The following is an 18,727-nucleotide window of genomic DNA, read 5'->3' as shown; positions in this document are numbered from 1 at the left end:
TTAAATTAAAATAAGATAATAAGAAAAACGAGTAAGGCTTTTTATACAAATGTCTGTATTTCTTTTCATGTAATTAACGATGTGTACAGTGAGTTCATTTCTTTATATATCAAATACAGAGAAACAATAGTTCTTCGTGATTTTTATCGCGTGGATAGCACTGTTTCTGCTTTAAGTAATATATCTTTTTCTCTTTCCCTTTACTGTGCATAAAAAAAAAAAAAATTTCACGACTGATCTATCTCATTCTTCCTTGTGAAACGAATGAGAGATGTCGGTGTAAAATATGTTTTATAAGCAGAAAATTAGAAAGAGAAACCGCTTCAAACACAGCCTTTTCACATGATAGACACACAGACACGACGAGGAAATCGTCCAATTCATCATCTTGATGCTATATACAACTAAAATAAAGTACAAATAGCTATATAGATTTGATCATGGAACAACGTTTTACGTTTTGTGCTCTCGACAAAGTCTCTTGTTGTTCCAATCAAATTCACAATATCTCCTCGTCGATTAATACGTATGTAGCTGTTACTTTCGCTCGCGGCGGAATTACGTATAAATAACGAAATTAACAATAACATTCTTACAATATTTATATATTTATATTTATGTATATATTTATATATAGCGGACAAGGAATAGAATTCTAAATTGATAAGAATATCGCTACGATAAAAATCGAAGTGATTCTTATAAAGAGATTATCACTGAAAACTGAAAACACCGTTTATCTTCCAAGATAACAACGGTTTTTATGACTGATCTGTTTGTGTAATTATTATATTATGCTTTATTAAAAATCCCTAACTAATAGTTTTCTTTGATTAAAAAGAAAAAAAAAAAAAAAAAAAAAAAAGCGCTGAAATCCGTGTAAAAGAAGAATTATGAATTGGGAATGATTAGAAAATATATACCGGAAAGAATTCGATTTCATTTTTTTTTCATCTTCTTTGTTTCGTCTGCCCATAGATTTCAATACGGCATGGGATATATCATTAAGTTCTAAGAACTTTCACAGGCAAAGAAGCGAATCATAGCCATAGTTCTATTTTATACGAGAAACAAATAGGACCTGATATAGATTCTCGGATAAACTCCGATATGGATTCCCGGATTTTTTTCACATGTTAGCAATCTCCGTATTGCGTAAATTTAGATGATAATTAGCGAACAGGTCGCAGGGACGACTAATCAGTTGTCAGTGATCTGTTGCTAGTTTCTTAGGCTGTCGTTCCTGTGCGCGTTTTAACCGCTGTTGTAACAAATTATGAAGTTGTTCTACTTCCTTAGGCGCAGCCTGTACAATAAAGATTCTGATACTGCCTTGAACATCCATTGCTGTTAATCTTAATGATTTAGGTGCTGCACGTTCTGCGGTCATTCCTGGCCATATTTTTGTATTCATAATTAATCTCTGTGTTCCCGCAGTACGTCCTACTAAACGAGATTCTTCATCACGATCGTTTAATCGCAAAGTACCTCTACCCCTTTCTTGCCAACCACCACTTGCCTGAACAGAATCGAATACTTAATATTAAGTAAAAAAAGCATTCAATAATTTTGTTAAAAAATTTAAATTAAATATTAAGTATTTGTTGTTATACATACCTTGTCAAATGCAAAAAATTTACAATTAATTTGTAGAATATTTGTCTCTCCTTCTTCACCAGTTAATGGCGTTATTTGGCTATATTTTCTTTTGTTAGCACGATTTGCTTCTTCTAATTCCTGAGCTGCTTCTGTTAATGTTAAACCTGGTTTGGAGGTAGTACGACACGCTGCGGATGCGTTTGAAAAAAGAAGCTCTGTAGAACCATTTTCATTTGTACTTTCTTCTTTTTTCTCTTCTTTTTTTTCTTCATTTTCTGTTTTTTCAGAATTTTCTGCATCATTTGCAATCATGACACGTTCTTGGAGATTCTGACCAAACACAAAGTTTGGTTCTGAGGCACAAGGCGTTACTGTAGTATTTACACTATCCTTTGTGCTTGTTCCTAACATCAAAAAAGTAGGTTTTGTTTCCTCAACTGGCTTTTTTTCACTTATTTCTTTTATTTCATTTTGGGTTTCTTTTAATTCACTCTTAATTTCTTCTGCTTCATTTTTATCATTTCCTTTCTCGTTTGTATCTTCTTTTTCTTCATTTTTTTCTTCCTTTGTTTCTGTTTTATTATTTTCTTTTGCTGTGTTATTCTTTTCATCTAAAAAATTATCTGTAATTTTTGCAAATGGGTTCTGAAATTTAGCTGGTTGTAGATATACTTTAGTAGTAGGTTGATTGTTTGTCACTGTGCTCAATTGAGAAGGCCACAATGTGAAAGATCTTTTTTTTTTAACTAAGGATTTATAGGAATCACTACTTCCAAATGATGTTCCAAATTTTGAGGCAGCTAACACAGGTTTATTAGAACTAGATGGTGATTCTTGGGTATTATTTTCTGTTGATGGACTCTCCATTTCTTCTGAAACAATTTAAATTTTCTAAATTGCCATCTATAAACTATTATATGTGAATAGTGTTTAATGTTTTCACATCATAACCTATGTCTTCTACAATACACATTATTGGAATAAAATAAAATAATTTTAAATGCATTTTTGAAAAACGAAGAAAATATATAGAACATATATATAATGAAAATAGTAAATATCATAGAAGAAAAAAAATTATAGAAAAATTATACATTCGAAACAAAAAATAGCACTATTTACCACTGGTGGAATTTTCAGGTGAATCCCCTGGTGATTCTTGCGGTGGATCTACTTTTAAAACGTACGATGGTCTACTTGTCTCTTCTTTGTTCTCTGGATAAAATACAAAACAAACAGTTAAAATGATTGTCAAACAAAATTATGTCGTCAATCTGTTGAAATGATTACACGAATAAATATTGTTGAAATTGAAAAAATATGGAATTTAAAGAAAAATACGATTATGATAGAACAATAATTTGTATAAATTTTCAGTTATTAGAATTTATATAAATACATAGAATTTATGAATAGTTTACTGTACAAGAGAATCACAAAACGCACCCTTGCAGTCCGCCATTTTTTACGTGGAAGTGATCAAGTGTCGCCATCTAGTCATATTATTAGAAAATAAAAAAATCTTTCTAAATACTATTCATGTAATCCATATAATATTTTATATATATATATTTAAACATTTTTTTTCAGATATAAGAATTAATAATGTTTAATTATTATAAAATTTTGTTTTATTTAATTTAGTAATATTTAAATGAAATTGTTAAAAGATATAAATAACTATAATTTATTCAATTAGTCGTATCACCGGATGTACACAAAACCACGTGATCGATATCTAGGGGAATCAGAGTCGATTTACAATCTTAAAATTTATATATAAAAAAAAATTATTTTTACTTAGATTTCAAACTTTCTAAATTATATAGAAAAAAAAAAGAAGACGAATTTCGTCAAATAAATAGCAAAAAGTCATAAATATAATACATTTTCATGACAATAATCAATAATATAAAATTGCATGATAAGTATTGATACATTTTATACAACAATATAGTATATTTTTATGGTAATAATTAATAAGTATAAAATTGCATGGTAAGCACCGATATATAAGCATGATAATATATTACGTAACAATATTTGATTTTGATATTAATATTTTACTAACTAATAATTAATATTATCAATTTTATCATAAATGATATTAATAATATCAATAAATGATATCTTTTTTTTTATATCCAATAATGATTCATTGAATATCATACGTGTATATAATTTGAAATACTAATACTGATATTCATAGAAAATATGCATTAATTTATTAATTTATTCTTATTGATTCTAATTCATTATATATTTATTCATTTATACTAGTGTACTTGTGAAATATTTATAACGATTTATAAGTATTTTTTTTTTAGCCATTATCGAAAATATGAAATATTAAAAACATATTATTAACAATTTAATTCTATTTAAAAGTTTTACTTTTCGAAATTATTTATAAAAATTTAAATTAATTTACTTTTATAAAAAAGTATTATCTAGTATTTGTGATATTTCTAATATTATTTTCAATGCCATTTTTAATTTTTAAAATTATATGTATTTTTGAAGTTAATATAAAATAAAAAAAATATTTCATATATAAGTTTAATACTAGGTAAAATAAATAAAAATTTACCAATTATATTTAGATTATAATTTTTAATTCAAGTAGAATGACATTAAAATTAAAAATGGATTTTTCGATTTTCTTTTACAAAGACAAATTGCGCAATAACAATTTATCGATCAGATTTTAATATCAATTCATAATTTTAATATCAATAATTTTAATAATAATATTATCAATATTATCTTATTATAATAAATTGTTATAATATATATGTATATATACATATATATATATACACATTATAATAAATTTTTATAATATATATATATATATATATATATAAATATATATATATATAATCTACATGTATATCTAGTAATATATATGTATATATATTGTGTATATATATTTTTTATTAATCAAGATTTCTCGAACATTATTGATAATCATAAATTATGACTCATGATTATACCAAATGGAATATTGAAGTGGGGGAAACTTAAACGAATCTTCCCAGCCAATGTTCTGCAGTTCTGAACCAGTGCTTCACGGTACTTACATAGAGGTTACTTAACTTAAAGTATCAAAGTTTCAACATTTTTTGTTATTAAAACAATGACTCTAGACGAAGTAATTATTTTTATTTTTATTATATTTCTAATTACTTAATTTTATTTTAATGTTTCTTGAGTTATATATTGTATAATATTTTTTGTATTGTATTATATATTACTTTAATGAAAATTATTTTTTTGTTTATATGTTTTTCTATTAGAAATTTAAGAAAGCTGCAGAGGAGGTGAAGGAATTAAGTGCTCCAGCGTCAGATGCTGATTTGCTTGAACTATATTCACTGTACAAGCAAGCTACTATTGGAGATTGCAATACATGTATGTAAAACAATATAATAATTCATTTTAAAAATGATATTCTATTTTAGTTTTGTTATTTATTATATTATATATTATATTATATTTATTATATTATATTATATGCTACAGAAAATATTATATCTGTAAATATCTAAAGTATTGTAAAAAAATCCTAAAGGAAGGTAGACTGGTTAGACTTTGGACTTTTTTTAGTACTAAAGAATTCAATTTACATTCATTATAATATTCAAGTTTATTTTAAATTTATTTTTACTTTGGTCTTTCTTAATTTGCAATGCTAATTATCTACTTCTACTAATAATTATATGCAAAAACTTGAATTAAAATTTGAATGAGTTATTTTTATGATTTCAAAATTTTCAGAATTCTGTACTTATATAATATTATTTTTATTTAAATGAATATTGTAATTTTATAGCTAAACCAGGCATGCTGGATTTCAAAGGCAAAGCAAAATGGGATGCTTGGGATAAGAGGAAGGGTATGAGTCAAGATGCTGCTAAAGAGCAGTACATTCATAAGGTGGAAGAACTGATATCCATCATTGGAAAGAAGTAATTTGCAATGTTGAAAATTTATATAGAAATTTTTATCTAATTTTATCTTTTTTATATTCTTATAAATGTGCAATTTATTGTATTTTATACCAGGGTATAATAGTTGCAAAAATGTTTAAATACTTTTTGAAATAATTGTTTTGTTATTATATAAATAATTTAAAGATCTATATATTGTATAGACAAGAATTATTATAAATACAATAATATTAAAAAGGAATTGATATATCGAATTGACGAATTAATTTTCTCGTGGTAGCTGAATTTATTTTGCTATCACTGATTAGCTATATACAACGTCGATGTTGTTAACTTGGAACAAGTTAACATATACAGTATATGCATTATAATGTACTTAATACATATACACGATTTTTAATACCACATCGAAGCGTATAATGATGAAAATATTAAAAAAGAAATGTAATTTTCTCTTCATTTAAACTTTTACATTGTTCACCTACTGTTTTTATATAAATTATATTCTAAATTTTGTTATACGAATATTGTGAAATTCAAAAGTTGAGGAAAGAAGAAGAAATAAAGTAACAATTATTTTGATACAATATAACATTTTAAATTAACGTTGAATTTTCCATATAATTGTTATTCTAAACATAAAAAAATCATCAGACAAAATATAATGTTGAATATCGATAAAGTGTAATGAAATATATTAATATACATTAATGATGTTTTTTTTTTCTCCACGTTTAACATTTTTTTGCTTATTATTATATACACATACACAAGAAACTAACTAAGAAAAGCAAATAGGATTACGACATTTAAATTGCTTATGAAGGAACATTTCCGCAACACAAAAACTTAGCCCTGTTTATGCGTCAATTTTGTTTATAGATCCAATTATAAAGAAAATGGAGCACATTTCTTCCATAGTGAATGCTTTACTGCATTTCAAAAATAAAAAAAAAAAGGAAAAAAATCTAATATAGCAAAAACTGTCGTAATACAATTTTATCTTTTAAGAGCACTTGTTAGCAAATCGATCTTGATGTTTAAAACGAATACGCATGATGGAATTCATTCATATGTGTATGTGTGTGTCCTATTCGCATAAAAATGAAATATGTGTATGTATAATATGTTAAATTCGTTCAAACTCAGTCGATGTGTATATATGTGTTCGAAATTACGACGCGACTTACTTACAAATAAAAATCTAGCAATTATAACTTACGATATAATGAATTAATCCTCTAAGAAATCTAGAATAAGCGAAACTTACCGTATTAAAAGTAAAACGCCAGATTTTGAACGGAAACGACGCGCTATCTATAAAACGCAACAGAATGTTCTGTAGTAACAACTTTTATCCGTTTTTTTTTTTTCACAGAAAGCAGGGCCTCTTCTCTTTCTTTCACTCTTTCACTCATTCTCTCGTTCTCTCGCTTTCTCTCTCTCTTTTTCTCTCTCTCGCTCTCTTTTTCTCTCTTTCAATAGCAAACAAGAATTAATTAAACACACCACTTTCGATGCAAAATCTTACAATGAATTTTGCAGCGAATTTTTTATTGATCAAATCGAACATGTGTAGCTAGTCGAAGCTAAGCCACTAAAAGTTTTTCTTTTTTTTTCTTTTTTTCTTTTTTTTTTTTTTTTTTTTTTTTTAATTCCGATTATTGAAACAATAGCAAAAACGATGTTGCGGAAAAAGACATAATTTACAACATCAGTTTCATAAATGATACACGTACGTATGTAATATATGTATATGTGTTTACGTTTGATTCGAAAAAAAAAAAAAAAAAAACAAAGAGACCAAAAAAATTAAAAAAATAAGGAAACGAATGAGAGAAGGTTGTAAGAGTGTTGCCTCTATTTTCTCTTACTCTTATCGTGCTTCTTAGTGAGAACTGGATGATGGTGCGTCTTTATTCTGCTAGCCTTCTGATGGTCACCATGGACTGTTCTCGAGTTCTGGCCAGCCATCGAGATATCGCTGGCACTGTCGGTCAGCTGGCGACTTGTCGATGACTCGTCAAACCTGGTAAAACAGAGAAGGTGACGGGAACAAAAGCTCAACTAGCATTTCGTTGCGGCTGTTTTGCTTAAAATGTTATTATGTTTATCCAAATTAAGCAATTTTTCTGCTTTCATTATGTTTTAAACGGGCTCGATCGCTCGAGCTTAGAGATCCAATCACTGTCATCGAATTCCGTCGAGTAATCGTTGTGTCTGAAAATCTCGTTGCTCTGTTTTTTCTTTTTTTTTTAAATGATAAATATTTGTACATATATTTGTACATATATTTTGTTGTTCTCTGTTGTTGTTATACAATATGTGGAAAAGTGCGTCGACCAGCGGCACTACTACATCATTTAAACAGCACTTTAACAAAATATTTTAACGAAAAATGAAGAAGTCAGTTGATGAAGAGATGATCTAAATAAGATAGGAGAACATTTTATATTGTTGTTAAATAGCCGCGGTGACTTGTCGAAAAAATCAATTATGCTCTTTTTTTCTTTCTCTATTTTTATGTTCATTATCGTTCAGGTAGTTAGGTAGCAGGAACACAACATCTTAGTAGAGCGCAGAAATATTACTCGCAAACGTGACGCGACGACAGGAATTTCTCAATTGCCGAGCGGAGATCGAGCGAGCGTTCTTGAGAAGAGAACTGATTTAACTGTACGTTATTGATTGTGGCACGCCGTTCACCGTCTTTGATTTCAGCACATCATTCTCGTATGACATTATTGTTTCCTTTCCATTTTCATAAACTCTGTAACAATTGTACACACAAAATATTATTATATATCTCTGTTTCAAGTGATATAATTACACTCTATTACAATTTTTTGTAATATTTTATAAAATCATATAATATATTTAATTTTTATAATAATATCTTTCAAGTTCTAACGATCAATCTTACTTTTTGGTAGTGATCTTTTTGCCATTGATGAAGCGAGTTGAAGTACTTGTTCGTTTTACAGCACCACCACCACTGGTTCCACCGAAACTTGTGAATGCATTGAACGAAGTAAAGTTTCCTGATGTACCTTCAAAAAATTCGTTGAGCGGTGAAAAACCAAAATGAGAAACTCCTAATGGACCAAAGAAGGACGTGCTTATGCTGTTACTGCTGGGATGACTATGCCTTTGTGATCCAAGACGCACACCAACTCCAGCAAGGTCTTTAGGAAAATTAGGATATCGTTAATCACATGATTTTACCATAGGAACTTTTTTCAATAACTTTTTTTTAATTATTCGGTTAATTACTTAAATATATGTTTACCATTCAATGGAGAAGGTAATAATAATATGGAAATTCATTTATGTGCTCAGATTACATTTCACACATCTTAGGATATAAAATAATTGGTATGACATAGATTAACTAGCAACGTAAATAACTTACCAGAAAATAAATCTTCAAAAGATGAACCGCCAAAGAATTCTCTAAATACTTCTTCAGGATCCCTGAACATGAAAGTACCAGCAAAGTGTGGATCAAAGTCTTCCTTATGTCGCCTCTTGCCACCAGGCATTTGAAGTCCTTCCTTTCCATATTGGTCATAAACCCTCCTTTTCTTTTCTGAAAAGCAAATAAGATAAAAAGTTGTTATTACTAATCATGAAATAATATATGAATGCAGATCGCTTGGTTTTATTTGCTCCAAATTCCAAGAAGCAAGTACTGCAAAGGCTTGCCAGGTTAGTAGAGTACGTTGAATGATGTCTAACATCAATTTGAGGTCGTCCACCAAAAGAGCAAAATCAATGGAAGAGAATGATCATGATAAATGAAAGGAATATAGATAATCTTCGAAGAATTTGAAATAATTTTAAAAATAATTTTAATTTTTCTTAATCTTCATATGAAAATTTATTTCTAATTGATTTGAATGAAATGGAATAGTATGATTCTTCGAAGATCTGCCTTTATAAGGGAAAATTATTGATTGTAAATTGGTTTTTTCGTGTTTTCAATCAGTCGAGCAATGGCAAAATGGTTAGAAATGCAGGCAATATTATCTGCGTTTACGGCGACTCATACAAAGAGAAAAAAGTATCTTTTGAGTTTTCCACAAGGATTCGTAAAGAAACTAATCAGAAAACTTCATCAGAGAGATGAATTCTATGAATTCTCGAGCAAGGAATTATTTTTTTTAAGGCAAATAAGGGATTAGGTATTTAAGATTTGATGAATTCTTCATCAATAAAAATCTTTGCATCTACATTTCAAAATAGTAATATTTCTATGTGTATATATATATATTTTTTTTTTAGATTAAAAAAGAAAAAAAAATCAAAACCAAATTCGAAATAAATTATTAAGAAAAAAAAAAGAGAAAAACAATAAATAAAAGAAAACGAAGGAAAATGTCTGTCACTCTCAAAGTCTTTTTTCTCTTAAGTGGTACCGAAATATCGCTGGAAAGGAGAGTCAAAGAAACTCCGGTAGGTGAATCCACGGCCGGGCCTTGAAGATGCCTTCTGATACAATCGTTGGTCGTAGGTTCGTCTCTTCGCATCTGGACATCGAGCACGGTCACGAGAGATCATCCGGAAACAAACATTTCTAATTGAATTTTTTTTTTATTTCCTTCCACATTTGTTGACACGACACGGTTCATCGATTGTAGCAGCGATGCTTCGGCTAAAGAGTTGCTCTCTGTTTAAGCCTGGCTCAATTCTCGAGTTTCAATAATTCATTTCCATCAATCTTTTTACTAAATATAATAAAAGAACATAATACAACATAATAAAAACATAAAGAGAAACTTAGAAACAAAATAGAACTTGTAGAAACTCAAGAATCAGAATTTTGGAGCTGTGAGTGCTTATTCGCAGCCCTATTTTTTTTCTAAGAAATTGTATTGTGTATAAAAATATTATTATATAAGTATACAATTGTCAAAATTTCCTTCCGTAAACTGTCAAACTTCAATTATTATTGGACAATGATTAATTATCATTAATCAGTCTCTCGTTTATTTGCCATTAGATACTGGTTATGAAACAACTATTCATAAAGGAGAATCGATACGTTCTAGATTGAACTGTTGACTCCCAGAATAAGTTGTACTAGTTGGAAACCGTTCGAAAGAGAAGGCTCATGCGAAATTCGGCTTTGCTGACAAGCAATGGCTACTATCATTCGTCTCCCGTTGGCATCGCGACGCTGTTTTCTATTACTAAAAGCTAGCTAGCGTCAATTAATCGAAGCCGCAGAGAGACAAAAGTGTAATTAGAATTATTATCATTTAGAAAAATTCTTCAGAATGAAATTTTTAACGATTAAATCTATATCGTTGATAATTTGTTGTAACTGTATGTAAGCTTCAGAGTTGAAAGTATGTGATGGAGGAAGAACTGAAGCTTACCATCGCTTAGCACTTCATATGCCTCAGATATTTCTTTAAATCTCTTGTTTGCTTCCTCCAAATTTTCAGGATTTTTATCCGGATGCCATCTCAACGCCAATTTTCTATATCTGCAAATTAATATTTATTAATTAACGTTTCAGGAATGTTTCTTATATATATTATAAAAAAATCTTGAAAAGTTTCTTGACTTTTTGAACTAAGAAGAACCTAAGAACACGGTTCTTGGATCAATGCCAGTTGTTTCAACAGAAGTAAAAAGATATTCATTCAATCTTTCTCCACGCAGAATAAAATAGCATTAACATTCTAATTTATTTTCAATATAAAATTCTCTTAAAAAGCAAACATCAATCATAGCTTGCAATGACAAATTTTACAAAATTTTGCTCAGTTAATTATAAGAAAATTAGATCAAGGAGAGAAAATTTCAAGTAAATATTTAAATTTAAAAAACACTTTGCTACAACTTTCTCTGTTGAAGGAGCTGGACATTTTTTTTAACATCATTTTCACTGTGTTATTACTTACGCTTTTTTGATATCTCCGCTCGTAGCGGTTCGCTGCACTTCTAGTACCTTGTAATAGTCAACCATCGTTCACAATATTCACGCTCGGATGTTAGGGCTTAGGTAACCACCTGTGAAACAAAGCAAAGAAATGGTTATAGTAATTAACAAATCAATTGGCAAGCACGCAATGAAATATGAACGAATCATCAAGGAAAAATACATTGCCATTTGTCGTTGTTGTTTTGATAAGTTTAATTTCTTTGAACATGGCATGAACATTTGATATTACAATGTGAGAGATAAATGAACAAATGTATCAACGACTTTTCTGATGAATGATGGATCTGATTATGTTGCTTTTTTAACTTCCTTTGTTTTCTTAAACAAAGATCTATTTTCGTTTCAGAATCATTTTACAATATTAACAATATTAAGTATAAATTTGATAAGAAAATATGAAAAGCAATTAATAGCGAAATGATTTCAAGTACAATTAGCTTGTTACAAGATAATTGAATTATAATTGGCAATTTAAAAGTAAAAATGATCAAAAAAATTAAATATTAAAAGTGATTTTTCAGTGAAATTCCCTCTTCAAAGAAACTTCCAACCACCTGTTGCTTATTAAAGTACCTGAAAAACGTTCAATCATTCTTTGTACAATAAAAAGAATACTTGAATTAATTCACACTTGAATTAACATCCAATATAACTACAAAACTAAGTGAAATTCACGCTTTTTTTGTTTCATCAATTTTCCAAGAATCAAAATGAATAAGAATAAAAAGAAAATTTATGAGAACGAAGTAGAATTATAAACAATCCAAGAATTGTTGGAATGTATTTCATTGAATGACAACTGAAGACCGACGCAAAGCACGACAGTAACTTTTTAAAATAGTTCTCACATATTATGTATATATTCCAGTGAACGCACAAATATATTCCACTAAGTTAATTTTAAGTGTCATCTTCGAAATAGTCGGCAAGCATTATATAAATGGCTTCTCCTGTGTCGTGGAAAAGAAAATCGCCTATCTTGCTTAGTTATATTATCTCTCAAGTTTGTCTCTCAAGAGAATGATCATTACATTTGAAAAAACAGAAATTAACCAGACATATTTGTAACATCATGTTGCAATAGAACTAAATTAATTTAGCTTTAAAATTTTAACTTTAAACTTACACAAACGATTTTTTCTCCACGTTACACATTTTTCACTATTATTCTATTATTGAATCACGCTGAGACTCGTTTCACGTGGATTGATTATTCCAAAGTAAGTAAATAGATTTTGAATTTTAAATGGAATTGTGTTGTGACAATGGCGGAAGTAATTAATATGATGATCCCACAGAAGTTTACAGAAGATATAGAGCGTGTAAGAGAATGTTTGGTGGAGAGCTGAGAGCTCAAAGTCAAAGACTGGACTAACGAAAACGCTAAAGTTAGCCGAGACGTGTATCGAAAATAGTTGGAAATACGGAGGTGGAGGTCATTACGATATCCCACTTCACGGCTTCTTCGCGTCCCTCCCTCCACCTGGTGGGCAAGAAAAACCAGCCTGCTTGCATTCTGCTCGTTCCATTACTTCGATCAGCCAACAGAGCTATAGATTGAATGTACTGAATCATATGTACCAAAACACTTTATTGCTCTTGACATCCAAAAATGAGGTATCTTTGGATGGAGATTTTTTTCGAGATTAATTTTCATTCTTTTTTCTTTCTTTTTTTTTTGGAAAAAATTGAATCATTTTGTTGTGGCTGAAACGATCGAGTTTAATGGAATGCAAAGGCTGTTTGTCAAACGTGTTTTCTTTCAAAAAAATTAATTCGTTGAAATCAATGTGCCACGATTTTAAATAGAATCAATTCTCGTGTCTCGTGATAATTAATTGAAGTTCTCGTGTGAAATCGTTGGAGTGTGTTAGTAGGTGAACAAGAATTCTTTCTGCGCGCCAGGTGAACCACGTTTTATGTCCATACACGATTGTGGAAGCCACCTCCGCGATCAGGTCGAGGACGTTGGTCCGAGGCTTTTGCTTCCTATCTCCGTTCACAATAAATCTTCCATGCTTCATCTAAAAATTAGACAAATTTCCTCAATATATATTTCAACGTCGCCAAGAGTGTTTTGTTATCAATATCAAAAAATTAGCGGTTTTAATTATCAATATCAATAAAATTCAACAGGACAGAGATAATAAATCCAATCCAAACGAATTAGAAAAAGCGTTCTTCAGCTTATAATAAATCTGCTCGGAAGAATCGCAAAATCCATGAGTCACACCAAGTTTCGGTGGTGATTTTGGCCTGCCTACACGCACACACACGCAGAACCCGTGTGTCTCTCAGGTAAAATCACGGGAACAGTCATCGCGACGTGGGTCGTCGTGGGCGTTATTCCAACTCGTCGAGAGGAGAACACCTTTCCACTTGATACATTGTCCTTACACGATAATTCCATTTTCTATCAAGCATATATAATATATATATATAAGTGAAAACTTAACTCAATCTTTCCTTTGAAATATTTGTCGTGAAGATAATTCTTTTAAAGATTTTCTCTACCATCCATACTTCTTAATAGAGAAACTTTCTAAAACTAGTCAACAATTCTAAACCAGTTCCAATTCCTTCCAAGGGAGCTGATGACACCGATGGAATTTTCCGGTTTTTTTTTTTTTTATTGGACACTTTGTATCTTTGTATCTGTATTTTTCACAACAGAGTGAGAAAAGTAGATCAGCCAAGAGGTGATTTAGAGGAACGCGGTTGGAAACGAGTCTTCGATATTTAAAATTCAGAGGCGCCTCGAAACTGGACTTGAACGGTTTACGTAACATGCAATTCCGAGTGTTTTGGATGCCTATTGTGCTCGTAACGTGACCAAGGAAGGCTGTCTCTTATCAATTAACAAGCAAGAGAGAAAAATCCTTCTTAAGAATCCTTAGATTCGGGGCTTGATCTTGATTTAAAATAGATTCGAAGAACACGTGACTCCTCTTGATCACAATGTGTGAATATATTCGATAATCGATTATCTCTGGATGATTTTCTTCAAATTGATAATTAAGAAATATTTCATGGTAATCTGAAAATGACTTGGATCGGAACAATTAGAATGGATTTGCGATAAAAAAATTAATTGTCTAGATAATGCATTGGTTGTTAATAAACGCCACGTACCAGTTTTGGTCTTGACATTCGTCCAAACATAATCGCCGAAGTCGAGAAATCATTCGGGCACTACTCCAAGAATGGAAAGATCGCATACAAGGCGATCTCGTTATTCTTATGTTGAGCGCAAATCACTATCCCATTTTGTATATCAATTTTCACACCTTCTTCAAACTTTCATGTATATATATATATATATTTAGAATTTGTAATATATCCTTCATTTTTCACCATGAATATAATATGATGAGAAATATTATTTCTTCAAATTACTATTTTTTATCCTTTTTTAAAAAGAATTTTCATGAAGAGAATTAAAACTTTTAAATTCCTTTTTATTTTCTTACTGTATATGATAAATATAAAAAATACATGAAATATGATGTAAAGAAAAAAAAATCATAATGATATAATGTTTTCTAGAGAGAGAAAAAAAAAAATTACATACATACAGTGAGATGTATAAATTCATGCGCAATATTTACCTGAAAATGTGCCCCCGCAAAAAACGCGTGTGGTAATTATGCGCGAATGCACACGTATCGCGAGCGTGACACTTCCGTTTGTCAGATTGCTCTTCGTTTTTACAATCTTGTAAGGAAACGAATAACTTGAATGACATATTTTTTTAAGGAGAGAGAGAAGAAAAAAAAAAGAATACACAAAAAAATTCTTCTCTTAAACGATTAAACATCAATTAAAAAATATTTATTATTAATATTGGCTAAATATTTTAGAAAGTGGAATTTTGTAATTGAATATTGTAATTTTTGATGATCAATAATTTATCCTATTAACAGATTTCAATAGAAATTGAAAACTATAATCAAATAAACTTTCAAGGTCATTGAGAAGTATATATCTCACCATTTTAATAAGTTAGATTCAAAAATTTCTTTAAAAATATTGTTTGTAAATTTTAATGCATTATATCTTTAGATGACTTTCAAGAAAAATGTAGCATGACGTGGTGGTAATATGTTATTTGAAAGATTAGTCACAAAAGATCATAACTTCTTGAATAGAAATCATTGATCATAATCTCTAGGAATGTATAGAACGAATGAAATACGAATATTAAATGTTTAAAAAAATCGATTAGGAACATGAAAAAAAATAATCGATTCTATGGAAAATATAATGAGACGCAGATGAGACAGAAATTCAAGAGAGGGGGAGAAAGACGGTGGGCGTTCTTTTGCACTCTCTGAGGTGTGATGTCAGTTTTACATATTCGGGCACTGTGAGCGACGTATCGAGAAAAAAGGATCTCGAGAGAAATTGTTCTTTGTATTGGTCACTGGCAGAAGAACGATCTCGGCCATTCTTGTTCGTTTGAAGTACCATTCTGGATATTTCCTTTGTCCCTCGAGATGTCGAGTATATAAACAAATCTGCAATTTTTGTGATTGAAATGTTCTCTAATGTATCACATATATATATATATATATATCAATCTATTTTCTTATCCACTATGTTAAAATAATAAATGTGTCATCTGATCTTCTAAAAAGAAAAAATTTCGTAGGAATCCTTATCGATGTTATGGATATACATAAGTGTATATAATATACATATACATACATATGTGTATGTATATAGTATATAGTTTATATTCAAATGAATATACCATACACTGGCTATTTCTAATCCATCGATTTATCTTCACATACTATATAAATATACCGAGACATTACTGGCAGCTTCGATAGCGATGCACAGTTGCATGATATTGCGTAACCGGGACCATTAAATATGTCATTTTGCTTCTCCTTACCAAAGGATTAGATGGACCTTGCTCTTCTAAGCTTTGGCGTTTGTCTTTGGGAAAACAATGCATACGCAACACATGTTGCGCTAGGTCGGTGCTAGAAAATGTCGGATAAAAGGGTCTAGGACAGCTTTAGCCAGCACTGTTTAATTTTAGTTGCATATCTTTTATATGCACCTCTGATATTTTTAAAATCTTCCACCACTTCAACTTTCAATTTTATTTCTAATTAATGATAATTGATATCACACTTCTTGATAATTAATGATATGATATAACAATGTAGAAATTAAAAAAGGATAAATGTCTTTATTCTCTTCTCGTCTTCCTGCTTTTTTTCAGTATATAATCAAATTTAATTTACAAATGGCTAGTTACGCTATATAATTGATGATTAAAATATAATTAAATGATGATTAAAAATATAGTTATTTTAATAAGAAAATGTTATTGCAAAATAGTCATTTATAAAATTGATTAATTGTTGGTTTATTATTGAATTATTAATTTATGATGCATGAAGATATATATATAGATGATTAAATCAGTTATCTTTCCAAGTGATACTTCATATTGTTGAAAAAAATTGAATAAAAACTAAACTATTCAAGTGAAAACAATTTGTATTTGACGTTCTCTTTTTTGATTAAACTTGAAATTTGTTTTGTATAGAATTTTTATTGTACGATAACAAATGTTTTGTGAAGAATTTAATTTGATGAAAAATTTCAATTGATAAGAAAAATGATTATAACTTGATTAAATTGTACTATAAATTGAATATTTAGCGTTTTAGAGACAAAGTACTATAAATCTATTTTTACCGATTGCTTCATTTACTGATATAAATAATAAAATAATGAGTAATAACGATACAACTGATAATATATAAAACCTACAGAGCGCTATTAAAATACAATATTAATATAATCAAATGATATACAATAAACATTATATAGAAACTAAGGTGTTTGTCCTATCTTTATAAATAGTATAGTTATGTACATGTGCATGCAAATTTAATAATAAAACAATAAGATATAAGAGTTTAGTTTGAAAAACTTAATAAAATTTGAATATTTAAAAAATATAGAATATTTTATAATATTTCACAAACTTTAAAATAATTAAAATTAAATAAAAAATTTAATTTTATCTTTTTCATATCTGTGTTTAATATCATGTAATATATAAAAATATTTATAAAATCAAATGAAAAATCATTTATAACTGTCAATCATTGATATTAAGCAATATTATGCAAGTTGGAAAAATGATATTAATTATTTTTATAAACACATAATTAAATTAATATGAAATATCAATTCATACAAAAACATGGGAATAAGATAAATTGATCAGGAAGTTTCAAATTAAACGATACAATAAATTTTAGAATTGTATATAAATTAATCTTTAAAAATATATGTTTCGACTTCTAAAATATATCATTCCAGAAAAAATTACCGTTGTAAGATGGAAAATCGAAAAAGTCTCGTTACGTTGGTTGCTAAGGATGCGACTTAATGTTTCTAGCCGCAACACAGGCTGGTTTTCGCGAATTTCCACACGATGATGTTTTTCTGATAATGATTCGACGGTTGCGTACTTATCTTTTAACTAACAACAGTAGACCACGATATGGACATTATCGATAGTAAATGGCACGAGTAGTTTCTTTCGTCTAGGATTGCAAAAAGCCTGTAACATTCACGATACGATTGTTGTCGATAGTATCGAGAAATGCGTTGTCACGGTGCATGAAAGAGATATTAATTGGAAATAAGTGAAAGAATAATATGATATATAGAAAATAATATCATGCAACATGTTAATCTAGAAATTTTCGAATGGAACCTGTTTCACGATGTTACAACTATTCTTCTCGGCGACGTAGTTTCGAGGTGGTAATGGTTAAATTTTTAGGAAAAAAGACATGATCATAGTCTTACCTAGAAGTGGCTCCTGCTTCTTCTTCGCCGTTCACGCTCGGCAACGAATTTTCCACGAAAAAACGAATTATTGTTTTCTTTTAGATCGAGAATCAGACACACAGTGGACGAGAAGCGACAATCTCGCAAAAAAGTAGAGAAATGCGACTACCGCTTGAAGTTGGTGCAAACAAAGGTCGATATTCAATATGGCCGTCCGTTTCGATTTTTCTAGAGTCGTTACGTGCTTGCTTTTTAGCGGACGTTTCACGTGCTTTGTTTATTGATCTGATAATTAAAATTTTTTTTATTGATGATTAGAATTAATTTCAAAATAAAAATTGTTTTATTATTGCACTATAATAAATATAATGACAATATAAAATATTTTGAAGAT

General features: G+C 29.2%; 3 protein-coding genes across 12 annotated transcripts; 1 reads left to right on the top strand and 2 right to left on the bottom strand.

Moving 5' to 3' along the window:
* Positions 1 to 38: 38 nt before the first annotated feature.
* LOC724785 (ran-binding protein 3) lies at positions 39 to 3,150 on the bottom strand. 4 transcript variants are annotated; one of them, XM_006564549.3, is made up of 4 exons: positions 3,046 to 3,150; positions 2,722 to 2,814; positions 1,618 to 2,471; positions 39 to 1,536 (listed from the first exon to the last, which is right to left on the bottom strand). In XM_006564549.3, exons 1-4 carry the CDS (start codon positions 3,059 to 3,061, stop codon positions 1,474 to 1,476), a joined length of 1,026 nt encoding a protein of 341 aa, XP_006564612.1. In that variant the 5' UTR covers positions 3,062 to 3,150; the 3' UTR covers positions 39 to 1,473. The 4 variants fall into 4 exon arrangements, with proteins under 4 accessions (XP_006564612.1, XP_001120684.2, XP_006564611.1 ...); XM_001120684.5 differs by having other exon boundaries at positions 39 to 1,519; positions 3,046 to 3,148; XM_006564548.3 differs by having other exon boundaries at positions 39 to 1,519; positions 1,618 to 2,468; positions 3,046 to 3,148.
* Positions 3,151 to 4,595: 1,445 nt separating this feature from the next.
* On the top strand, positions 4,596 to 6,535 carry LOC411272 (putative acyl-CoA-binding protein). The gene is made up of 3 exons (XM_006564534.3): positions 4,596 to 4,753; positions 4,899 to 5,013; positions 5,435 to 6,535. The coding sequence occupies exons 1-3, from the start codon at positions 4,739 to 4,741 to the stop codon at positions 5,572 to 5,574; spliced, it is 270 nt and encodes an 89-aa protein (XP_006564597.1). The 5' UTR covers positions 4,596 to 4,738; the 3' UTR covers positions 5,575 to 6,535.
* On the bottom strand, positions 5,819 to 18,554 carry LOC408966 (dnaJ homolog subfamily B member 6). 7 transcript variants are annotated; one of them, XM_006564536.3, is made up of 9 exons: positions 18,352 to 18,543; positions 17,867 to 18,100; positions 11,465 to 11,573; positions 10,934 to 11,043; positions 9,971 to 10,081; positions 8,965 to 9,141; positions 8,476 to 8,737; positions 8,233 to 8,322; positions 5,819 to 7,581 (listed from the first exon to the last, which is right to left on the bottom strand). In XM_006564536.3, the coding sequence occupies exons 3-9, from the start codon at positions 11,527 to 11,529 to the stop codon at positions 7,413 to 7,415; spliced, it is 984 nt and encodes a 327-aa protein (XP_006564599.1). In that variant the 5' UTR covers positions 11,530 to 11,573; positions 17,867 to 18,100; positions 18,352 to 18,543; the 3' UTR covers positions 5,819 to 7,412. The 7 variants fall into 7 exon arrangements, with proteins under 7 accessions (XP_006564599.1, XP_026297955.1, XP_006564598.1 ...); XM_026442170.1 differs by lacking the exon at positions 17,867 to 18,100 and having other exon boundaries at positions 8,476 to 8,602; positions 18,352 to 18,554; XM_006564535.3 differs by lacking the exon at positions 17,867 to 18,100.
* Between the last annotated feature and the right edge of the window lie 173 nt (positions 18,555 to 18,727).

The sequence above is a fragment of the Apis mellifera genome, linkage group LG8 (genome assembly GCF_003254395.2).
Source record: "Apis mellifera strain DH4 linkage group LG8, Amel_HAv3.1, whole genome shotgun sequence".
Taxonomy (NCBI): Eukaryota; Metazoa; Arthropoda; class Insecta; order Hymenoptera; family Apidae; genus Apis; species Apis mellifera.
Note: the sequence above shows the minus strand (reverse complement) of the source record. Positions and strands in the feature narration are given on the sequence as shown.